Below are 26695 nucleotides of genomic sequence, written 5' to 3' on the forward strand. Positions count from 1 at the left end.
CAGTCCAGAGGTGCAGGGGCAGTGAGAGGATTCACCAGAGACAGAGTGGGGAGCAGAACAGGCAGATCGATGAAGTACACTGCTGAGGGGGGCAGGTGGGTCAGGAGAGATCTGTCACATCATGTGGGTCAGTTCCCTAGTTATGAATTGAACTTGTGCTGCAGTTGCATCTGAAAGTTTCATAATGTGGTGCTTTAACCTTTGTGCCAACAGGGAGAACACCAACATCCCTATTTTATCTGACTAGGAAAGGCCAGCTAGAATGTAAGATGTTTGAGGCTAGCATTCAAGCATGTATCATTTAACTTTTCATTCTTTTTTTTTTTTTAAGAATTTATTATAGAACTGGGATACAGGACAGAGGTGTGGGGGTGACAGGATTCACCAGGGACAGAGTAGGGAGCAGAGGAAGATGCACTGAAATACACTGCTGAGGGGAGCCCAGCGGGTCAGGAGAGGTCCACCAAACCATGTAGGTCACCTCCCTGGTTGGGGATGCACTACAGTGGCCATGGATAGTTTCATAGCACTGCACTTTAACTCACTGAGCCACCAAGGAGACAGATCCTGGTGTCACTATAAATGCAAGTGTGACCAGTGGTCACCATTTGAATAGTAGATATTGGAAATGATTGATACATAAGCATAAGTTCTCTGTGCCTTTTTCACTCTCAGTTCAATATTTCTCTGAAATCTAACCAAGATAGGCAAAAGCTGAAAAGATAGAATCTTTAACTGATTTTTAGGCTAGGAGCTGGGAAAACATGTACTGATATACCACAGTATTGTGTCAAGTTGAGCTCAATTTTTGAAATAACACCTTTACAGCACTTAGGCATAAAGTCTCATACTTTGTGTTCTGCTAAAATTGTCTCCACCATGTTAATAATTTCTCCTCCTCCTCAAGAATTACTCTACTCTTTTTTCACTGGTACAGCTTGTATGCTGGTATGTGAATTATTTTTCTAAAAGAATTACTGTGATTTAATGTAGTCCTACAACTAATTACTTCTCCAACTTGCATCAAATCATCTTTAAATAATTGTATATACAATTTCTATACTGAGAACAAATATGCAAAGTATAATTTAGCCAGTAAATTATATATTTATTGTTAATATTAGTGATATCTATGTATTTCAAATTATGAACAACTATTATTTTATAATTAAGAAAAGACAAAATAATTTAGTATATATAGTTAACAAGTGCTATTCAATTACAGGTTTTTTAATACTACAAAATAAATAATGAGAAAAATCTATTAATAATGGTGATCACTGGATAACAGTTTTTCTTCAACATTTTTGAATTTCTGAAATTACAATGTATTCTTTATTTTAGAGAAACTTCCACATACTTTAGAAGAATAAGCTAGTGTATTCCTGTGTAAGCTCAATTAACACTTAGCAAATAGATTTCCATTTTGGGGAGCCAGTGGCTTTTTTTTTCTTCCTATTCAGCTATTTCAATTAATATAAAAGCTCTTTTAGCTCACTCAAAGTTATAAGAATTGCTAAAATTTGTACCTCATACATTTCTATAGTGATGAAAATCCTACCAACGGCATCTTCGACAATCAAATACTATTTAGCTGACACTGCTGTACTTTGGATTATCTATGTACTTGTTAACTAAGACAAGCCTTTGGCATTTCTTAGAACTATTTGAAGAACTGAAGAAGCTTATTAAGAAAATGAGTTTGTGCTTTTTAAACTCTCTGTAAATAACAAGAAATATGCTGTAGGCGTCATGCCTTAAAAGTGTTATGATGACCCTTTTCTAAACAAGACATAAATTTGCCTTCAACAGCATGTAATTTAGGATCAATTCCAACTTCACAATTCATTTCCTTTTATGTCTGTTTTTAGTGTGCCACGTTTCTAATTGTGTCCAAATTTTTATTTTATTTAAAATTGAAGAATGTAGACCAAAATCTGAGCTGTTTTAAAGCCAAAACTGCTTTAAGTTCTACTTTGTAGTTTATCAACTAGTTTCCACTCTATAAATAGTCTTTTAAAATGACAGAAAAGTTGTGGATTATGTGGGTTAAGATAAAATAACAAAATAAAACTAACATTTAATCATTTAAATTTTGTCTTATATTTAATACAATAATTCAGCTTTCAATTAAACTTTATAATTTTATGTAAGGTTATACAAAATTACAAAGGTTTATTTTACTATAACCCTGAATTGTTCTGAATGCTTAGATAATGTTTTCTGAATGCTTAGATAATGTTTTCTATGTATTAGTAATTTTCAAGAACTTTGAGACATTGTCTTCCTAAAATTACACAATTATTGATTGATTGACTGATTTATTCATACAAGATCAGTAGTGTAGGCCTGAGATGATGGGCAGGGGATAATGGTAAGGGTATGAGAATATTCACCAGAGACAGAGCAGGGAGCAGAACAGGGAAACTGACTGAGATACACTGCTGAGGGGAGCAGCAGGTGAGACAGGAGAGGTCTACTGCCCATGTTTATTACTCCCTGGTTGGGGATTAAACTCATTCTGTAGTGGCTGCTGATAGGTTGTTACTGCTAAGACAACCCCTTGCACTGCTAAGGAGGTCCAACAATGTAAGTGTATAGTATCCCATAAAGATATTAAGAATATTTGTTCATTCGACTTTTCTAATTTTTTTAAATTGTAGAAAAATACATCTGTGAAAATACAATAGCCTATTTGGTACTATAATTAGAAATTCAGTTAATGCTTATTATATTGTATTATGAATTAAATATCTTTTTCAAAGATTTATTTATATATTCATACAGAATGGTGGTACAGGCCAGTGGTGCAGGGGCAGTGAGAGGATTCACCAGAGACAGAGTGGGGAGCAGAACAGGCAGATCGACGAAGTACACTGCTGAGGGGAGCAGCGGCCGGGTCAGGAGAGGTCTGCCAAGCCATGTGGTCACCTCTGGGGCTGGGGATTAAACTCTCACTGAAGCGACTGCTGCCAGCTTGCAGTGCTGCATCCTAACCCGTTGCGCCACCAGGGAGGGCCAAAAATAAATAAATCTGAAAAAAATAAAATCAAATCCTATTTCCATTCAAGGATACACCAGTTGGACTCAAAGTAAAATAAAAATCACACTAACAGTGTTTTAATTTATTAATGTTTCCTTTTGGAAATGCTTTTGTTTCATCTCTACGAGATATATTCTAGACACATTTTTGACACATCCCGATGTTATCATGACTTTCATCCTAATGAAAGACTATACGCATATATATGTAATATATAGGACAATATTCCCTAGTTTTTTCAAATGGTATACTACGACTGTAGAAGAGGAAGTCTGGGATTTTTATCACATACTTCTTCCTCAGTCTCCAAATACATGTATTGCCAATCATTTCCAGTTCTATTTCCTCTTCATTTTGTCTACTTTCTCAGTTGTCATCACTTGTTCTAACTCTTTCTCTTAATGAATGGTATTAATGCCTTTGACCCATCTGAATTTCTCTGTATAACCAGCCAGCCCATCCTTTTGAAATCCAATTTTGGGCCCCTCCCTGGTGGCACAAGGGTTTAAAGTGCATTACTATGAGACTGTCCAAAGCCACTGCAGCATGAGTTTTATTCCCAGCCAGGGAAGTGACCCACGTGGCACAGCAGACCTCTCTTGTCTCTCCTGCTGTTCCCCTGAACAGTATGTTTCAGTCAGTCTACCTGATCTTTTCCCCGTTCTCTCTCTGGTAAGTCCTCTCACCCTCTGCATTGCTGGCCTAAAACCCCATTTCTTGTATGCATAAATAAATACATTAAAACAATTCAAGTTTGATTATTTCGTTTTCCAGTAGTCCTGGGTGCTTCCTTTTGATACTTGGAATAAAGTCCATTGTGTTTGACAGAGTTTATGAAAACTTCCTGATAAGGCCCTTCCTGACATATTTCTCTTTGTCTCTCTAAATCATTTATCCCTTATCTTGCCTTGTACTCTGCCATACTGAACTTCTCTGATTTTCCAGTTAACCAGAACCAATCCTCCCTTAGATTGTCTAACAAGCTGTTCTCTGAATCACATACACAACACAGTAAAATTTTCCCATGTTCCAGCTCCATAATCCTTAACCATTGACAAGTGGAATCTTAATCATCTTTTAAATCTGAGATTTAGACTCATTTTAGAGAGGTCCTGACATGCCCTGGGCCCCTAAATTACCCACCTGGGATACATTGCTTCTTTTTTAATGTTCAGTATGAGTGATTGTTTCACATCTTTTTACCCTGGTGAGAAGTTAAATCTTATTATAGGATTTTCCATATAGTAGATGCCCAGTTAATTTTGTTGTATGGAAATGAATTAAAACATACAAGAGTTAAAATAAAGCTTTTCAGTGATTTCTAGCAAATGATAAAACGTTAAGATAAGTTAATCTCAATGAGATATTCCATGTTGAATGCATTTAATTTGTTCAGTGTAATTTATAGATTATTAAATAAGCATGCTCATTACAGTGTGTGTGAGGGGGTGGTAGTGAACTTGGAGTGAAAAGATGCCTTCAAAACCCACCATTGAGAATTTTATGATTTTTATTTTAGTCATAAATGTTGTGGTATGGTATAATAACTAAGGAAAGCAAGTGCAATGGCTAAGATTGTAAAGAAAATTAAGTTCTGGTTTTTAAAAATAACCCCTGTTATTAATAAAAAACATGTTATTCTTGAAAATCTGACAAATAAAGATGGGTTTTGAAGCTTAGACTATATCTCCTTTGATTTATGAAATAATTTTCAAGGCCTAGTTTATATTGTTTTAAGGTATAAACAGACTCAGAGTAGCTATATGCCAAGTATCACTACAATATAGTAAATGTAATAAAATTATATATAAATAACATGAAAATCTAATTTAAATAGGGAAAAATAAAATTTAATACCTTTTCCCAATCATCCTGATATCCTTTCCTGTAGCCCCAATGTGGTGTAGCCAGCCATAGTGCACTACTGGTAGCTCAGTAGTACAACTATAGAAGGATATGTAATTACTTATCCTTTCTACTCTCTACATAAAGATCATAAGCTGTAAACAAGGTCACACAAGTCATTTGTCAGGATAAATTTGGAATTTGATTACTACCAACCTATCAATTCTTACCTTTTCCTTATAGGACACTGACTGGACTGTTAAACTTTCTGAAGCAAAACCAGCATTGATTTTGCAAGTTGAGGAGAAATAACTGCAATGATACATTTTTCATAGATGTTTAACATAAGAAAATACACAGTGAAAAATATTTATTTATAAATAAAAATGTTAGCAGTCACATCAAATAGTTTGCTTTCTTTAACCTTTCTGGCCCAGGTTTCTTCAACTCTAAAATCTCAAGTACAGCATTGGTTGGGAACTAAATGAATTATTATATACAAAGGATATAGAAAAGTGACTGACAGGATAGTTAAAGACTATATATGTGTTAGCATTGTAGTTACATTATTTTAAAATATATTTAGGGAATTACAAATGAAATTTCCTTAAGTAGATAATCTAAAGGTATCAAGGTTAAGTATGACTTTCAATAAACTAAAAGTATAAAACATTGCATCAATTTATTTTAAAGTTGAGAATCAAAATATTTTATTTACCATACATGTAAACTTTTACTTAATCATTATATTGAAGTATAGTTAAGAAACAGTGTAAAGTTTGTTTGTATCGGCTTCTCTTTCTCTTTGCAAACATCTTCCTAATATTTTTTTTTCTGCAAAATGGATGATTTTTAGTGCTAGATACTGTATGTATCTGATATAGATTGGTTAAGCTACAAACTTGAACCATGGACTGTGAAAAGAGATTTCTTTTCTCTTATTTTTTCCTCTTTTCCTCTTTATGATCTTTTTTGAACAATACCTTCAGTATTCATCAGTCTGTTTGGCTTACAATACATAGCTTTAGTCACTGCTCTGCCAGTGATCTAAGCAATTGATTTTAGATCCCTCATTAACTACAAATTTATCTCATATGTATTTGTATTCAGTTTACTAGGCACCATGAAAATTTCTATGCATATAAATCTATTTGTATTTTACTGTCTGTTGTAGGTAAATCACATATAGAGAGGCATAGGTAAAAATGAACAGAAATGATTATTTTGCTAAAAACTCTTTACCTTGCAAATCTGCATTAAGGAAATCCCATTTCCTTAAAAATGCATTTTATTTTATATATTTCATCCAGGTATATGTTTATGAATTGAATCATTAAGTATTCTGAAATTAAATACGAAGCTACTTTGTTTGATTCCACAAATACTAGATTTTACATAGACAACAAATGTTCAGTTTTGTATTAAATTGTTATATGAAAGTATCTGAAAACTTTGTAAGCAAACATTAGCTTTGAAACTGAATGCCATTGACTTAATATGTCTCCATAGATTTTTCATATACTTAACCGATAACATATTTATATCCTCTCTGAATGCAGTTTTCTTTAAACATTGAGATGAACTTACTCAGGGAAGTTTTATGATATTTGGTGAGGAGAATTTGTTTTTTTTGTTTTGTTTTGTTTTGTTTTTTTTTTTAAAGATTTATTTATTTATGCATACAGAGCTGGGGTACAGGCCAGAGGCTCCGGGCGGTGAGAGGCTTCACCAGAGACAGAGTGGGAAGCAGAACAGGCAGATTGACAAAGTACACTGCTGAGGGGAGCAGCGGGCGGGTCAGGAGAGGTCTGCCACGCCATGTGGTCACCTCCCGGGCAGGCGGGAATCGAACTCATGCGGAAGTGGCTTTAGCTTCTCAGTGCAGTGCTTTAACCCGCTGCGCCACCAGGGAGGGCGGAGAATTTGTTTTTTTAACACATGAAAATTACAACTGTAGGGGAAACAATATGATGGTGATGGACTTAAATTATTGTATTATATGAACATTAAGAGTTTTCTAGATTTTAAAACAATTAAGAACAGGTCTAAACTAAAGCCTGTAGCTTGTGAGAGAGGTCTAACTTTGTTAAAATATGAGTTTATCGTTTTGTTTCTCCTCTTTCTGCTCAAGCAACATTGCGGTATTCTTTTGGAATTTTTTTATTAATCTTTGAAAATGACAGGTGTCAGGAGTCTTTTGTGATGCACATTCAGAAAAGTTTCAGTTAAGAAGTCATTTTGCTGTAATGTGTTAGTCAGTGGCGGTGTCTCTTGTTTTGCCTTATTTGAAGTGTTTACAAAGCAAGATATTTTCTGTAATGTATATCAGTTAAATAATGTTTTGGGGAACAGCTTTAAATGGAATAAAATTTTAAGAGATTTTTTTTATGATTAGAAAAAAAAAACTGTTCCTTTTGACCACAAGGAAAATCTTCAAAATACAGAATGGATACATAGATTAACAGAGAACATGTATTCAGGGATCATATTAAGTAATCAAAATGTGTATTTATGAATATTTAATATTTTGTCATTATTGTCTTTGTTCATTTAAAATACAATATTGAATTGTTCAAAACTTTATGATACAAGCTCCTTAGTATATTTTGTAAGTGAGAAAAGTTTATTCTAAGACAAAATGTTATATTTTAAAATATTTAAAATACCTGATAAATGTATCAAGGTTTGTTTTATAACCATCGACTAAAATATTTTGTTTCTGCATGTCACCAAAATTTGAGGTTAGGTAAAAAATAGAAACTAATGATAACCACAAGTCACCTATTTTCTCAGAAGAACCTTAAAAATACTTCAGTGCTTCCTCTTTCGAGTCATACTGTTCTGTCAGGGAAATAATTAACTTTGAAATGACCTTTTGGCACCTGTTTATTTTCATGAAAATAAGCAGCAAGCATATTAGCTTAAAAGGGGACTGGTTTGGGTTTGAATTTTACCTTCAACAGTTATCAGCTATTGACCTTAGACTAGTGACTTACAGCCTCTGATCCTCAAATTGCTTTTTGATGGAGTACAATTAGAACTGCTCTACAAGGATTGTATAAATAAACATACAATGCCCACTACTCCAGCACACATTACATGGTTTCGCCTTCCTGTTGTCCTAAACATCAAGAAAAGAAGTTCCAATCCTTTCATCTTCCCTTCACTTACTTATCCATACATTTTCTCTAGCTTTAGTATATAGGAATTAGCAAAATCGTTATAGTGTTTGTTCTCTTTGAGTTTATTACCCAGTGAGGTAGAAGGTATAGCATGTGCTTAGAACAGTCTTTGGTTTGTGATACCTGCTTAATTCTTAAAAAGAAATAGTAATTATAAGTTGTTATCAGTGATCTAGAAAAACACACAGTGATTTTGAGGAATGAGTGCAGAGAGCATCTATTTTAGTTATGAAAATGACTTTTAAGCTAAAATAGAAAGATGATTAGGAGCTAAGTAGGACCAAAATTGTAACATGAGGTGTATTTGGAGAAAATCAGGAGTTCAGTTTGGACAGACAATCAGGAGTTCAGTTTGGATGTGAAATGTTTCTGTAAAACAAATGGTAACAGTAAATAGTTTATTATTTAAGTAATAATATAGTCATCTGAATTAACCTTTTGTTTTTTCCTTAGAAAACTTGAACTCTGATTTGTTACAAAAAGCTGGCTTCAGACTTTAGTGCTGGCTTCAGACTTTAGTGCTGGCTTCAGACTTCAATGATGGCTATAAACTTGTGATTGATTTGTAATGTTCTAGCTGGGTTCCAGCTGATTTTTTCCTGTGCAGAATAATATATTTAAATGTAATTGCTAGTATTCTGTCCTCCATATTTCTCTTCTGTAAACTAAAATTTGAATTTCTTAAACTTTCTCCTTAACTTTCTAACCCATTAAAAACTTATCTCTGGTTCATCTTAATAGTATAACTTAGAAGAAAAAGTAGTGGTCCTTTTTGAAAATAGAGTGCTCAGGCAAATACTATGTATTATAAGGATTTAATTATTACATATTATAGTAGGTGGAATCGTTCTTGATATTGATATTTGGAATTCTCTCCAAATATACAACAATCAAGATAAAATCTTAATGCAGTCTTGTCATATTTAGATGAAAATCAGATCATTTTTGTTTCTTCACCAACATTAGCCTTTTGGACATATTATTTTTCTTTTATTTTTTCCCTTAAATATGATATTGGCTATATCCAAATGAGCTTTTTCTTTCAGACACTAGTAGTAAGCCTCCTTAGATTCACAGTGAGCCATTCATTCAATCCATTAGTACACTTTATTAGTCACTTGCCACTTAATAATCTTATTGACAAGACTATCAAATCAAATGGAATAAAAAGACTTGCACACATCTGGGCATATTTTGTTTCATGATCATGGGACATTTGTGAACACCATTTTTTCTGTCATAGAAAAAAGTTATATTTGTTTGCTTCATGAAAGACCTAACATTATAACTACGTTACTTCACTAGAGATTTGAAAATTGGTTGATTTGCATGAGCTTTTCCAGTGACTTCTGTTTAAAAATTAAGCTTAGTTTAAAATCTGTAGCAAAAACTATTTAAGAGCATCAGTTAAATATTAGATAAAAGCTTTCATAATCTTTTACAATGAAGACATATTTGCTCTCTCAGATTTTGAAAGGTATAGTTGAAGGCAAAGGTATATATAAAAATGTCATCTAGCACACTGGAGAGGGGAACTCCTATACTTTCAAAATTAACAAAAATGTAAGAAAAAGGCATTTCATTTAAAAAAAATTAAAATTAAAAAGAAACAAGATATATAATCCAAGTATTTTATCAAAGTGTCATTCTTGCTGTCTGAACATATAAAACCTTTAAAACTAATCCTTCATTAACTCTTTTGAAATTTTTGCTTGATTTTCACACTATAACTGGTTGATTGTCTGATAATATATATATATATATATATTAAAAGCTTTTCCCTTATTCTCAAATCTAAGTGACTTATGTTTGTCTTCTCTTACAATAATTCTTGAGCTATTTAAACTGTTTAGTAAACACATTGATTTTTTTTAAATACTTGTCTATTTATTAACTATAAATATTGAGCTTCTGTCACCTTCAGAACTCTGAAATAGTTCCACTTGGGGAATTTGAAATCTGGCCAAGCAGATGTACACACCAGGGATGTTAACTAACACCAATACACAGGAACGGTAACTTTGAATGTGAAACTGTGTTGGAAATCATCTAAGTTCTTATAAATTTCATATAAACTAATACAGGATACCCATTTTGTTGAATGCTTCATCAGTGACATCATGGGTGAGAACCAGGGCCATCACTTTAGAAATAGGATTGAGTTTAAATTCTTCTCATGAACCAGTGGTTAAGTTGTATATAAGTCCTCTTATTTTTGTTTTGTTTTGCTATTAGTAAAATGTAGACACTAGCCTCTTATTTACTAAAGCAGTATATGAAAAGGACTGGCATTGAATTTGGTATACTGTAGGGGCTTAGGAATTATGCTTGTCCTCACCAATTCTTTTCTATTATATATTGTCCCTCTTTCCTCAAAAAAAAAGTGTTGTTTTTTTTTTTTTAATAATTCTTCAGCAAACACTGATTGAAAACCTTCTAGGTGGCAAGACTTTTACCAGAGTTTAGAGATTTAAATTTGAATGATCTGGGCTTTTTACTTTCCTGGTGGCATTGACACCTGGTATCGTGTCCCTTATTTTCTTTGGCAGCATTCTTTGTATCCTGTTTTCATTTTGTCTCCGACTATTTTTTTTTTTTTTTTTTTTTTTTGGTGAGGGGGACATAGCTCTCTTTCCTTTATTCAATGTTGGTTTTGTTGTTGTTGTTTTTTAACCATTCAGTCATTTTGTTCATTTATGCCACAAGAACAGGGATATAGGCCAGAGGTGTGGGGCGTGAAAGGATTCACTAGAGACAGAGTCAGGAACAGAAACAGGCAGGTTACTGAAATACACTTGTGAGGGAAGTAGTGGGCAAGACAGGAGAGGTCTGCTATACCATGTGGATCAGCTCCCTGGACAGGCATCAAACTCGTGCTGCAGTGGCTGAGGACAGCTTCATAGTGCTGCATTTTAAACCCTTACACTGCCAGAGAGGGCCCTAATGTTGGAATGTTCTTATTGTTACTTCCTCTTCCTACTCTCCTATGCACTCCATTATCTAGCATTAGGTAATCTCATCTTTATAATAACTCTTACATTACTCTGATTTTCCCTAGCATTTCAGATGCATATATTCATTTCAGGAAAATTCACTATGATATTCCCTAGGAATTTTAAGTTTCATGAGTCCCCAAGCTGAATTAATTAAAATCTCCTTCTATCCTAAATCTGTTTCTCCTTTCCAAAATCCTTTAGCTTAATTGATGGCAATAGCATCCAATCAACAAAGTGAATTGTTTTACGGGAGAAACACCTTTTAGACTTTGTACAAGATAGCATGTGAAAAAGTTCTGTTACCCTGCTTTCTATATCTCTCTCAACTTGCCCTAGAGGTAGTTTCTGTGTATTTCTTAATCATCCTATTATACTCATAATTGCCTCATTACCCTCACTTTTGCCACCAACCGCCTCCTATTAACCATAATTCAATGTCTGTATTGTTTCAGGGTGGTTGATATAAAACAATCTGATCTATAACTCCTTGTGTTAAAAACTTAACAATTTCCAGTTGTTTAGTGATAAATGAATAGTGTTTCCCTCAGTCCATAAGGCTCTCCAGGGCTTCCTGTCTCTCTGGTATCGTTAATTACCTCAAATTTTGTATTCTGTTAATACTGGATATGTATTTTGTTACCTACACCTTAGCATTTGTGCTATTTACATGCTCTGCTTTATGCCTAAAATGTCCATCTAGCTAGGATCTATATCAGCTTTCCTGATGGAACTATAGTTTTTCTTACTCTGTCCAATTTATACCATCCCCTCCAGTAAAATACTGAATATAGTTCTGCCTTTACACTTACTACCTCTATTGAAATCATTTCTTCACCTGCTAGAATGGAGGATGGGGAAGAAGTTAAGAAAAATAATTGATAAAATACAGGCAGGAGATGTTAAATCACAAATAGCTCAGTGGCATAGTATGAAGCCATGTATAATGATAAAATGTGCAGTTTTAAAAATTAACTACGGGCACTGTAAAGCAGAAAGAAAACCATGTGTGTTGTAATTAGGCTAAATTGGTTTTGAAAATTCAACTCTATATACCAGGTTAGTTTTCTTAGGTATTTTACCACTTTAGTATTCTTACCAACTTTAGTAGTCTTATCTTTCAAATTGGTAGTGCTAATACTTTTCCTCAAGAATTATCATTATGTTAAAAAAAGAGAAAGCATAAACACAGGGGCCTTAAGTCTAACATATTACGTTTTAAATGCATATTTAATTTTTTTTCTATTTAAATGCTCTCTCTTAAAGATTTTTAATTATGTATGAATCTTCTTCCATTGCATTAACATATGGTATTAACTGTTTAAAAAAACATAAATTGGATGTGGTTAACACAGTTTTATTTTTAATGGAATTTTTATTTCAAAATTTGTCATATAAAAGGTAAAGTTCACTACCCTTAAGCATTTAAGATTTTATTTAGAGGATATTTACATAAATATTTATATTAGATTAAAATAAGATGTTATGATTCTGTAATTTTTTAAGTTTAAATTTATGGATTAAGATACCACATGAGGGCCCTCCCTGGTGGCGCAGCGGGTTAAAGCACAGCACTGAGAAGCTAAAACCACTTCCACATGAGTTCGATTCCTGCCTGCCCTGGAGGTGACCACATGGCGTGGCAGACCTCTCCTGACCCGCCCGCTGCTCCCCTCAGCAGTGTGCTTCCTTGATCTGCCTGTTCTGCTCCCCACTCTGTCTCTGGTGAAGCCTCTCACTGCCCCTGAGCCTCTGGCCTATACCCCAGTTCTGTATGCACAAATAAATAAATCTTTAAAAAAAAAAAAAAAAAAAGATACCACATGATCTCCACATTTTGTAGTGAAAAGATCTTTATGAGTGTGTACTTCAAAAAATAAACAATTTATTGAGCCCTCCCTGTTGGTACAACAGGTTTAAGCGCAGCACTATGAGGTTATCTGCAGCCACTGCGGCATGAGTTGTTTCCCAGCCACGGAACTGACCCACATGGCGTGACAGACCTCTCCTGTCTTACCTACTGCTCCCCACAGCAGTGTATTTCAGTTAATCTGCCTGTTTTGGTCCCCACTCTTTATCTGGTGAATCCTGCCACCCCCATACCTCTGACCTATACCCCAATTCATGTATGCATAGATAAATAAATCTTTTAAAAATAAATAAATAAACAATTTATTTACCTAATTAAAACAAAAATAGAGCACCCTACTAGGAATAACATCCTTTTTCTCAGTTTTTCTTATTAGGTCTTTTTTATTAAAGGAATCTATTTACATAGGAAAGTCATAGTTTGGAAAAAATTTCATGTTCCTAACTATTTATATTTAAAAATCTTAAGTCTTAATCTTGCTTTATATAGCATTAGATCAAGTTATAATAAAATATCTTCTCATTTCATATGATAGGAAAGATGACAATTGCACAAGGCAAGTGAATTACCTATGTCCAAACTTATATTGAGAAACAAAAATTTGGAAACATTAAAAAATAGAACAAGATGACAATACTAAAAGGCATTTGAATCAAGAAAAACAAGTTCAAAATGAAACTCAAGGTCATTTTCCAACTTCAGCTTAAATAACTAAACAGTCCAAACTAAAATGTCTGAATTTATCATTAGCTTTTCTCTTCTGTGACATTTAGCTTCAATAACTTAATACTAAGAAAGGGATATATTACTGATGCAGTAATGAAATAGTCATGGTTTTATATATACCTATATTTTAGAATTGATGTAGCAAACTTCATTATTTGTATTTCAATATGCTTTATTTTGCTATCCTTGTAAAAATGTGCATAATCTTGGGTATACCCCTGATATTATGTTAGTCATAAGAATCAGCTCACATGAATCTCCAAAGGATGGGGAGGGGTAGGCAAAAGGTGGGCTGAGATCAATCATTGTCTAATATTCAATGAAAAATAAAGGGTTAACTGATACAGAGGTATTTTAAATAATTTTTGAAAACACTTCTAATTAATAATTGCTTAACTATGATCCTTTATCTTGATTTTGCATTAATTTGCATTTTTGAGAAAATGCCTGTTTTTTCCTAAAATGTTTGACTCTAGCAAAATTTGGATATACTACTTGGGTTTTGTATTGCTTCCTAACTACCCTTATTAAGTTTATTAACATAAAGTAAGTATAATGTATTTCTTACAATCCTGTGAGTTGGGGAGAAAGAATGGGGATGTTGACTAAGTGAATCCTCTGCTCTACCTGGCAAAAGCTGGGATCACTCTCCTAGTTGGTTGTGTTGCTAGGCATGAGCTCCCAAGAAAACTTCAATCGTGGGTCTGACTTTTCAAGGCTCCCATGTGGCGTTCTTTCCTTTCTATACTTATTACCACTTTTCTCTCACTATCCCCCATCTATCCAGAATCTGCTTAACATGGCCACTGGCTAATCAGAGAAAGGCAAAGGCAGAAAAGATTTTAAAAATAGACCCACAACTGGTTCAGTAGCATTTCTTTCACTTTCTGATATCTATGGTAGGTCACACTGATGCCATAGCTGAAAAACAGAAGGAATAGATCCCACCACTGAGGGCCAATTTAGACTTAGCTACTTCCAATTCATTTTTGTATTAAAATAAAGACCCCCTAAGGACAGTCTGAAAGTTACTCCCATTCTCACATTACAAATATATATATATATATATACACATACATACATACATATATATAAAAGAAAGAAAAAGAAAACTCAGGGTGGAGGAAAATGTTAAATAGGAAAATCATTTTTTTTCTTTTTTTTTTAAATATTTATTTATTTGTGCATACAGAACTAGGGTACAGGCCAGAGACTCAGGGGCGGCGAGAGGCTTCACCAGAGACAGAATAGGGAGCAGAACAGGCAGATTGACGAAGTACACTGCTGAGGGGAGCAGCGGGCGGGTCAGGAGAGGTCTGCCACGCCATGTGGTCACCTCCGGGGCAGGCGGGGATCGAACTCATGCGGAAGCAGCTTTAGATTCTCAGTGCTGTGCTTTAACCCGCTGTGCCACCAGGGAGGGCCAGGAAAATCATTTTAGGCTAAAAATCCTAAACCATCTTTCCTTACATCTTGTCTAGAATCTCTTGCTTTTTATTTAGCTTTATTATTCCCCCAATTTTAATATCAGTTGGAATTTCTAAATGAGCAGTTTTCAAATCATCAGTTACCCAAGTTACTTATGAGAGAGTGTGGGCAGAGAAATGAACGAGACTCAAAGAAAGGAGGGAGGAAAGGGAAAATGCTTGCTAGCATTCTCCATTTTACTATATACTATATATACTATAAGCAGTCATTCATCTCTTTAGAATGATTTTGCAGCTAATTTCAGTGTGTGTGATTGCTTGTGTTGTTTGCCTCATTTTAACAGTTTAGCAATAAAGATCAGATTTATTCATTCACTTAATATTGATTGAGCTCCTGCAAAGTGCCACATACTGTGCTAGATCCTAGGCATCCACAAAGCAGTAAGGAAGAGCCAAGGAACTTAACCTAGTTAGATTTATTTAATAATATTTATCTAGCCTAAATCTACATAAACAATCACTCAAAAACTAATATTTTCAGAGGTTTAAAAAACATTTAAAAATACTATCATTCAGGAATTTTCCTTGCTGAACTGTAACTAGAACTCTTTTAAAGTTATCTGTCTTTTTTCCAGTTATATTGTACAATGCAAATATGTTATTTGATTCTTAAATGAAAGTAGGTAGTGAATGTGATACCATGTAGTGGTGAGGATGTTGATAACAAAGCATGACACTAAGTCTTAACTTTGCCACATATTAGTTGTGTGATCTTGGGAAAGCCATAATCTTTTGTGGCCTTGGTGTATTTGTGTCTATTTAAATGAGAAGTTTGGACTAGATAATTTTCATATGCTGGAAAAAAATATTAACTGATATTTTTCCTCCTTTCTTAGTACTCTCAAATGAAAAGAAAGCAAATGATTCATATTTATGAAAAAAACTTAAATGGTAATCAAAACTGTGAGAAAAATGGCTTGTTTTATGCCTCTAGAATCTTGATGGTCGCAAGATAAAAATTAATCTTGATGGTGGAGAAGATAAAAGGAAGGTTTCAATATCATTTCTTTACCCAAAAGTTCTGATTTATATTCTTCTATCTATCAATCATTACCATCCTCTCTTTCATGAGATCCTCTGTGTAAATTGAAGTTATTTATGGGAATGAATCTTCTGATTGTAGTTGTGTTAGGTGTGGGGTGAAAAATAAAAGGCTAAAACTCTCTCCTCCTCTAGAATGTATTTTTACTAAAAGCCTGAAAACCTGCCTACGATTATATCAGCACTCTGAAATGTAATCATAGCTATCTGTGAGTGTTTTTTTTTTTTAATGTTGTTTCTTGATAATTACATTGGCCTGAATTGGCTATACAACACAAGATAGGTTTTCTTTTATTTTTTTTTTTTGTTTGCTTTAAACTTTTGATTTCTCTGCTTCCACTGTATATACTTATATTTGGCTATTGATAACAATCGCATTTGCATTATTGTCTGATCACAAGAAGAGTTTTTCAGAGTTTGTGGAAACTTTTCCTTTTAATGTATGGTATATTACTTAACCATGCTAAGCCTCCTTTATTTTTATATTTGACCATAGTTGTGTCCTACTCAGTTGTTACTTTCTGAGGTGTAATCATCTCTTCATTTCTGTATTTTTATTTTTTGGGTGAGAGTCAAGACTCTTAGTCTATATAATTTTATGTGAGTGAGCAGACTAGAAGGCACCCTGAGAACCCCAAACCTGCATGCCCTAAAGAGATTCTGCCATCTACTACATAAAGACAAAGCTTACTCTTAGTGTGAAAGAACTTTACTAGAATAGCATGCATAGAAAGAGAAGAAAGCATAATATTTTCTTAATGAAACACCAAAAGTTACTTATCTACCTGTGAATAAATGTCCAGCCAATCAGAGTTGACCCAACTCAAGGATCCTGAGGCCTGGAAACTTTCCACAAGTCTAAGATACCTTGTAGCAGGAACCATAGGAAAGGGGCAGAGAGAAGCAAACAAGTTTGGGAGGAAAAGAGCAAAATCAGAGTACAAATCAAGACAATAGCTGTCAATGTCAGCCTCCACATCAGTGTCTCATCCAAGACTCAGTTGTTTCTACAGTTTTCAACTCCCATGTCTTATTCCATGTCCCGCAAGTACCTGGTGCAAGTCCAAAACCGAAATAAAAGCACACCATCCTGCACATGTTTCTCTGCCCCTGATGTTTCATCAGTGTCTCCTATTTCAAGTCTTCTCCAAGTTTCTTTGTTGTTCAGCTTTACTCTTCACCAGATGGGGGATGGCATACAGAACGTCCCCTTTTTATTGAGCTCATACTTGGAACATTTATAATGTGACTAAAAATCAAATTGTGATTTATGTTAATATGGCTTGTAGTAGTTTTTTATGAGTTGCTTTTTGTTTTGTACATCTAATTTAGATTTTGTTTCGAAATTTAAAGCTTCCCTATGCATTTTCCTATGACTACCATCCCTCACTGTATCCCTGCACCTTTTCTTCTTTTCTTTCTTTATATACATCCCCGATCTATTTAAAACAATTTCTGGCTCAAGATAAAAAATAAATCACGCGCTACTAAGAGGTGATCTCTGACTTCCCTTTATGCATGTCAGAATTGCCTTAAGAGAACAAACACTAGAAGACAGGAAAAGAATTAGCTATGGGACACCTATTTTCAGCATAATTTATTTTTACATTCTAGTCTTTGAGCTGATATTTTCCTTTTGAGTTAAAATCAGATATACACATTATTATTTGATTATCATAGCTTTCTTAGTAAAATTAACTGGTTGCCAAATTCAACTAAAATGTACTGCCTGCTATGCTAATAGAGTAGGCTATGCAATGAATATCATGGGAATTCAGATTAACCATTATCACTGGGTCCTGTGATCTGAAGCATTACAATCAGTTTACATTTATTAGTTGTCTTTTTTTATCAACTGGTAGGAGAACAAATCAGTACATTTAATTATATCTTGCATGTACTTTGTTCAAGATGCAATATATGCATTGTTGTTAATGTAATGACTTCCTAAATCAGTGACTATCATGTGTAGAAGTTTCATGAAAGAAAGGTCTAATTTTAAAAAGCCAATTAGGCATAACATCACATTTTATGTATCTATGTACCTATATCAGTGCTTTCTAATAGAACTTTCTTTTTTTCAGATTTATTATTTATGGATAAATGAACTGCTATATAGGCCAGAGGTGCAGGAGGATGTGAGGATTCAACCAAAGTGGAGGTAGAACAGGGAGATCTTCTGAAATTCACTGCTAAGGGGAACAGTGATCAACACAGGGAGGTCTGCTGAACCATATGTCTGTTAACTATCTGACCAAAATTGAACTCAGGGCCATAGGGGTTAATAGGATGATAACACTGAGACTTAACCCATATCTACCAGAGAGACTCCCCCCCCCTTTTTTTTTTCTTTGCTTTCCAGTAGAACTTTCTTAATGATGGCAATGTTCCATTTTGTGGTGTCCAGCAAAATCACACTAGCTACATGTTAACTCATATCTACCAGGGAGCCCCACACTTTTTGCTTTTTAGTAGAACTTTCTTAATGAGAAGCAGTGCTCACCAGGAGTAACTATGAAATCACAGTGAAAAACTTGACAAACTAACCATATTTTCTATTTTGATGGAGAAAAAGAAATATGTGATAGTTATAAGTAAAGCACAAATAAGATAAAGAAATAGGGAGTAGATGATAATGCAGTTGGGTATTACAACTAGTTGAATAATTCATTTCAGAAAGTAGTGATTAGCTGAAGGGCTGACTCTATTTTTGTGATTAAAAAATAAAACCTCTGTTTTTGACCCATTATTTTTTCTTTTCACTATGTTTAAGTTTCCTTTGATTAGTGATGTGCAGCCTCTTGTGTATGAGACAATTCAAGAATAATAAAAATATACATGTGCTACAACATGGAAACTTATCCCTTTGTATTTACAAACATGTAAACAGCTCTCTCTTTTTTTTTTTTTGTTTTTTGTTTTTTGTTTTAATTTGGTTTTTACCTCTCAATGGCATTGGCTTCTTTTGAATTTACAGTGAATTCCTGCTCATAATTTCTGCATTCACATGATTTTATTATTGCTGTTTCAGACTTGCTTTTATATGATCTTTCAACTGGAATGCCCATTTCTAATTGTAATATGTTTCAGTAAATCCATAAACATGTCTTCTAAAATTCATTACATTTTTAATATAACTTATTTCTGTAACATTGGGATTATACTAAATATATAGTTCTTAAGTTTTTTTTTAATTATGTTACTTATATACAGTAAATTTTACCCTTCTAATTATACAAGGCTGAATTTTGACAAATGTATGCAATTTTTTTTAAAGATTTATTTATTCATTCATACAGAACTGGGGTACAGGCCAGAGGCTCAGGGGTGGTGAGAGGCTTCACCAGAGACAGAGTGGGGAGCAGAACAGGCAGATCGACGAAGTACACTGCTGAGGGGAGCAGCGGGCTGGTCAGGAGAGGTCTGCCACGCCATGTGGTCACCTCCGGGGCAGGCAGGGATCGAACTCATGCAGAAGCGGCTTTAGATTCTCAGTGCTGTGCTTTAACCCTCTGCACCATCAGGGAGGGCCAGTATGCAATTTTTTAACTACTAAGACAATTCACTCATAGGACAGTTCTTTCACCCCCCCCCCCACCTTTTGTAATGTCCCTTTGTTTGGCCCTTCTCCAATCCCCAGCTCTGCAGTTTTAGAACCTTTTTGTTTTTTTTCTATTCTACTTGTCATGAATTTCAGTTCTCCTGTGTGTCTTTATTCAGTGACCATCTTCCCTACAGGTTTATTAGTTCTTTCCTATAGCCTCCAAATTTCAGTAGTTAACATATTCTTAAAAAAAAAAAAAAAACTACCCCTCCCATCTATTCCATGACATGTGGATATTGTGTTAATAGATGCAGAGGTTGATTTAATTTAGTTGTCAATATTACATGGCTGGAAAGACAACCTAATGCCTTCCTTTTTATGAGTTTATATCAAGGATAATAAAGACACTAGACCCACACTAAGTTTCCTAACTACATTGAGTTTCATGTCTAATTAACAAATTTTTAGAGGACTCAAGAAAATTAGGAGGAGGATTCCAGACAAATTTAGAGGGCTCCAGACAAATAGGAACCATGATGCAGAATAACCTGTGAGAGTAATTAGCGTACTTAAAATAATTCTAGAGATATACTGAAGTTATAGGAGATATTTAGCTCAATCTATTGAAGAATGGTTTAACAAAACTCCCTACAGGAGTGAGGAGGTCTCTGCATTTGGTTTTCCAACAAACTAAAGTGTATCTTAATAACTGAGATATTTGTAGAACCGTTATAAATAGCACAGTAGCTAAACTTTATCATAACCTTATTAGTATTCTCTATAGGAAAGTTCTAGGAGGGTGATATTGTCATTCGAATTGACAGCCCATGTTCTGACTTCATTTTAGAACTTCACATCTTCCCTTGTTTTTAATGACAAAACCTTTTAATGGCATGTCCCATAGTGACACTATTGGAAGAAGAACATACTTAGGTTTTTTCCTTATCTGCTGTAGCCCACTGCTAAACCTGAGTGTGGGTCATCTTGATAGGCTGAGCTCAGTGGTTTTCAAAGTGAACTCCTGAACTCCTCACCTGTACTCAGTTTATGTAACTTACAATCCTTCAATAGACCCACTTCCCAAACTATCCTGGAAATTTTTCTACCTAGTAAATTTTTAGGTTATTGTTCTTTCCTTTTATTCTCACATCTGAAACTCTATCCCAAAAACTTCAGTCCCCAGAAATTCAGTTATATTAATAACTTGAAGATAGCTATTGCCCAATAGCATTCTAAGTACAAATTCCTCCTTGTTCCAAGATTGAGAAGCCATTCAGAGTTTCTATTGCTGTTAAACCTTATACCACACTAGCTTTGTTCATCAAACACAAACAGAAATATTGGAAATGCATGGAAAATTTAAACTCTGTTTTTATTTTGTTTTTTCTGTTTTCTGTTTTGTTTTGTTTTAATTTTGCCTACTCAACTATAATTTCTAGTGTCATACCTTACAGCTTCCTTGATGCTGGTCTAATGTAGTAAGTGGATTTCATCCTGGGTCCGGCTCCATTTCTAAACTTCAAGTATCTGTGGATCATAACATGGAACAAACGCATATATATGGTGAAGAATCATGGGTGCCATGCTGGTGGGTGTGGTGTGGTAATATATATCTGATCCTATACCCCTAAATTACACACAGTGTTGTAAACCAGCAATGTCTCAATTAAAAGATACATATACATATATATATATATATATATATATATATATATATATATATGCTGCAATTAAAAAAAATGAACCTTTTGCAAAACTACAGATTGTTATTTCTTCCTACATTATAGGTAAATTTACTATAGATTTTAGAAGCAATTCAACAAAAGCAACTAAATTTTACTAAGCCTCAAGCCTAAGAATTTCTTTTTGCTTTTTCCAAGTCCAGAGCATCATAGACAACTTGCTATTTTCTAAATAGGGCAAAGGCATGTTGAAAATTGAAATTATGATTATAACACCTGTGAATTAAGCTCTATACTGCATGAAACCTGAGGTTGTTTTTGCTAATGTTCAAAGTGCAGAAAGTCTGAGTGGTAACTTTACTGCTATCAGCAAGTAAGCTCACCACAGTTAGTTCCTGGAATTGAATTATTTGAAATTGGCAGGTGGCTTCTCTTTTTCCATAGATTTCATTCCCCTTTTCCTGACAGTGCATGTGTTTGGTGACCTCCACTGTTTATTTAGCTTCCACATACATTCCTTAGGATTTGTTTTATGTGTGGTTTTTTGGTTGCTTATGTTTCTTGTTATGCTTGGCTACTATTAGAAGAAGTAGTGGTGGTGGTCTGCTTTGGGTTGGCAGTCCAAACAAACATGATACTCATTTTGAATATCTGGCTTTGAGTTTTCATATAAAAATATAAGCACCATTTACATAAGTATATTGCTTCAATTGGATTTATTTTCTGTTCCCATTCGTCCCTAACGAAGTGGCAACAAATTCCAAGATTGAATATCAGAAGGAAAGAAAAATGAAGAATAAAGATAAAACATTAAGCCTGAAATAAGGGGTACAAAGTCTGAACATGGTTTACTTTTCACGTATAATTTAGAGCTGAAAAGGGTTCAATATTTATACCTCTACCCTTCATCACCTTTCTTACTGTTTACTTGTTCTGTTATTACAAAATAGGTAATCTCATTCCCTGCTCTTTGAGAATACTACTTGGACTATGAGTAGCATGAAAATAAAAAAAATAAAATAAGAAATTAAAAGTTGAAAGAATAAAAAGACTTTGTGAACAAATTACATGTACTTAATATTGTCATATTATTTTATAATTTTTAAATATTTAGTTATTTATGCATTCAGAACTGGGGTACAGGCCAGGGGTGCAGGGGTGGTGAGAAGATTCACCAGAGACAGAGTGAGGAGAAGAACAGGCAGATTGACAAAGTACTTTGCTGAGGGGAGCAGGGGCAGGACAGGAGATGTCTGCTGCACCATGTGGGTCACCTCCCTGACTAGGGATTGAACTTGTACTGAAGCGGCTGTGTGTAGCTTCTTAGTGCTGTACTTCAACACTTTGGGTCACCAGAGTGGGCCCAATACTGTTATTTTTTAGAAGGCAATAACAGCAGCATATTAGAAAGCTTAACTTTGAGTGATTCTATCTGAGCGTGCCCTTATTAGTGCCTCTTCACTCTTGACTTCCAGAATACTTTCATCTTCTAGTATTCATATGCTAAATATATGCTAAACATTTTATCCTGTCTCTGTATTGTTTCTTCTCTAAAACTCTTTACATTCTAGAGATCTAGGAATTAAGTTAATTTTTCTTCTGACTGACCTTACTCATGCAGTCCATACCAAATTCCAATCTATATGTGAGCATTCATTACTTCTTTCTTGGACAAATGCAATGGTCCCATAATGGTCCTTCTACTTCCCTTTGGTGCTCTTAATTTTAGTAGGTAGGTAGGAAGGTAACTAGATAGATGGTTGATAGATAGATAGATGGACAGACAGACAGATAGACAGGCAGTTAGTTGTGGTCATGTCACTTCTTTGCTAAAAAAGCTTTCAATATTTATGTTGCCTTCAGGATAAGCTATTTAGTTTGACATCATATACTGCCTTAATGCCAAGTTACTCACTCATCCTAATGTATTCACATTTCCTGACTCAGAACTTAATCTCCAACAATCTTATTTAAAGTTTCCACAATACTTGCCATGGTACCTGTCTTTATTCATACAGTCTCCTACCTGTAACACATTTTTGTTCTATTTAAATCTCATTAAAAAAATTAAGAAGAATTTCAAGCAATTCTCAACCTAATGTCATCTTTCTTTGCTCCCACAAAAATAGTCAAAGGATTGTTTCACTGTATTAAAATTATTGCTTTATACTTCTGTGCCCCCCTCCACAACTAATGTGAGCCTTTTGAAGAAGCAGAATTATTTCTCTTTCAATTCTCATCAGTTAACACATAGTCTAAAATGTGATACATGTTCATAAATATTTCACATACTTAATGAAAGAATGTAGTTAATGAAGACTAAATACTTAGGAATACGTCTGGATTTTGCACGTAAGAGTGTTTAATAAGGTTCTAATCTATCCTTGGTAATTATTTGGTTTCTCTTAGGCACCTGGAATGATTGTTTCTCTTCGCGTCTGCCTCCTTTGGCACTGTCATGCCCTGTAACCTGCTCCAGTTCTACTCTGCCTCCTGGGTTTTCTGACCCCAGATTCAAATATCCTGAGTGTTTGACTCTGGGGAAGAACTTGGGGAATCAGAGTTGTCCTTGTATCTTCCCTCCACCATTGTTGCCTTTATATATATTTTTGAAGCTATCTGTCAAGTTTTCAAAAGGAAAAAAGGTCACTATGATAGAATATACTATGTCATATGCAGTAGGCTACTGGAATATATTATAGTGAAAGAGTAATGCTGACCAGCTGGAAAAAAAAAAAAAAAAGAAAGGACAAATTTTCCTTTTTTGATTCAGTGCTTTCTAAATTCACTGAGCGTTGCATCCTTATTCTTGACTCTGTGTTCACCTCAAAGCTCACTGCTGCTGACTTTCATATAGTGGGAAGTTTTTAGAAAGATATATAAAAGCTGATGTAAAGTTTATGTTTTAGTTTAGAGGCATGGAATGTACAAAATAATATCCAGGCCTGCAAAATGTAATCTCCGTCTTTATCATAAAACATTAATGTTCGTTTAATTTTATAAATTGGTGTGTCAAAGAAATGGTGATAAAAAGGAAACATATTTTCCCATTAGGATGCAATGAAGATTTCCAAAATATGTAAGTGGAATACCTATAGCTTTTCTTTTTCAATGTCATAATATGATACAGTTTTTTTAGATCTGTAATAATTTAATAAATGTGTAGAATTGTAAATATGTCATATTAAAAAGGATAAATTATCAAATACATAATAAATTATAAGATATATGTAAATAATAAAGCCATCTATAAGATGTAAATATGTTATATATTACAAATGTATAATATAAAATATCATAAAATAATATAGTATATTGAAGTAATATAATGAAATGATGTGAAAGATGTTTTGATAGTTATCATTGATTCTTTGAGTCACTAAAACATGAAGTTATTCAAACTTTATCTGCTTTGAAAGCATGTATTTAGAGTTTTGTTTTACTTATTGAATACTTAAAATAGTTGTGAATTATTCCATACTAGACAATATATAGTTATTACCGCTCATTCTTAGTTTGAAGGAGTTTATACTTAAAAATGTAGAAAAATTCTACACAATATTGAATAGAAGGAATGTGTCATGAATAGCCTTACAAATGCAAAATAAATTCTTGCTAACTTTTTTTAAATATTAGAAACAATGACAAGATTCCTTCCTAGTTCCCAGCATGGTTTCTGTCTCTTCCTTTTTCACTCATAGTTACAATTTGCCTTAAATTTACTTTCTTTTGACAGAGAGTCTTTGTACAAACTCCTTATCTGCTTTGAATGCTTTTTTCCTGACCTCCATACATCCTCCAAGTACTCAGAAGCACATACCAACCAAACTAATCCCTATGTATCTTTCAGATTTTCACCTAAACATTTCTTTGGAGTTTTTCTTCTCATGCCTTCCTGTGGCTTTAGGTAGCCTAAGGAATGTTTATTTCTGATACACAAGACTTTTACTATCTTTCTTCAATATATAAACGCAGTTGAACTACTAATCCATCCTATCTATTGTATTTTTCCTCCACATTTTTATCTTCCCAAGAGAAGAGGTCAGTATTCTCTACTCTGTTCTTGTTTTCCTTAAATTGGGTCAGGTGTTCCCACTCCTATGCACTATCACCCCGGTGACCTATTTTATTTCTTCGATTTAAAAAAAAAAAGTTCTTTTTCAAGGTTTAATTTAATGTTTATTTCTTGAAGCATTTCCTTGTTTCATGCTCACCCTGTGCAATTTAACCATATTGTTTTTTTCTTCTGGCACCAGTTTTAAAGCTGAAGGTATTTTATCATGCAGCAATATATTTATCCATGATTTCTAGTATAATATTTAACACACACTTTAGACAATAAAAATTGGTAATTGAAATGTTACTTCACATTCAACATGTAAAAGACTGATTTGGCAATTGACCACGTATGTCTCTTTTTTGTCCCCCAATAATCAGTCACCAGACTGCCTTTCACGTCTCTTTTCCCATAAAAATATTATCATCTGTAGCAGCTAATCAAATCAATACTTATCTTTATGTATGCATATATTAATTCATCTAATTTTTCATTTCAGAATGCCCTGCTTTAATTTTGCAATTTTCTATCAAAAATCTTAATCATTTGAATTTTGAGACTTTTCTCAATATGAAAAATTTCTTTATTGCTCCTTTTCATATCTTGTTGAAATTTATTTTTACTTCCCTTGTGTTCATTCAAAAGCTGCTTGAACCTTTCCTTTTCCAACTTGCAGACTAGTTTAGTGTATGTAAAAGCCGTGTGCTAGTCTAGTGTGAAGAGCAGATCTGCTATTTGTGCACTTGATGATTTAGTATTGAGACTTCATATTTGGGATGTATTTTAACTCAAAGAGCTAATGAGTAACCAGGTTTACTAAAGTTTGTGATCTTGTCTTATTTATAACACGCACGTACATAAAGTGTGAAAATACATGAAGTTAACAAAAAAGTTTTTTGTATATCTATCATAGGGTATAACTTTATATGGTATGTTTAATATAATTAAATTTATGAAAAATTCTATATTTACTGACTTGTTTTATAAACTTCAAAATAGGAGTCTGAAATGGAAATGCATGCCATTGATAGATTAATACTTGAAATTTAACATTCATTCGTTATCAAATTTTGCTGTCACTTAAATTTAAAATATGTCTGTTATCAATAAAAATGTGTGTATGTGTGTGTGTATAGGAAAAGATATCTTGTGCCTCCACAGGAATTCTCAACACTGATAATGTAGTAGAAGAAATGAATAGAGAGGTTAATAAAGAAAAATCCTA

General features: G+C 33.8%; 1 protein-coding gene across 9 annotated transcripts in view; it reads left to right on the forward strand.

Annotated features, from left to right (window-relative positions):
* The window catches only part of FOXP2 (forkhead box P2), a 244664-nt gene that overhangs the window by 27024 nt on the left and 190945 nt on the right, over positions 1-26695 (forward strand). For 3 of the 9 annotated variants that reach the window (XM_012721016.1, XM_012721015.1, XM_012721017.1), the window contains exon 2: positions 2455-2460. The exons of the other annotated variants lie outside the window; for them this stretch is intronic. In XM_012721016.1, the coding sequence (XP_012576470.1) occupies positions 2455-2460 (6 nt within the window). The remainder of the gene's footprint in view (positions 1-2454; positions 2461-26695) is intronic. 9 annotated transcript variants of the gene reach the window in all.

Source organism: Condylura cristata, unplaced genomic scaffold (genome assembly GCF_000260355.1).
Source record: "Condylura cristata isolate star-nosed mole 26May11 unplaced genomic scaffold, ConCri1.0 scaffold00005, whole genome shotgun sequence".
Classification (NCBI taxonomy): domain Eukaryota; kingdom Metazoa; phylum Chordata; class Mammalia; order Eulipotyphla; family Talpidae; genus Condylura; species Condylura cristata.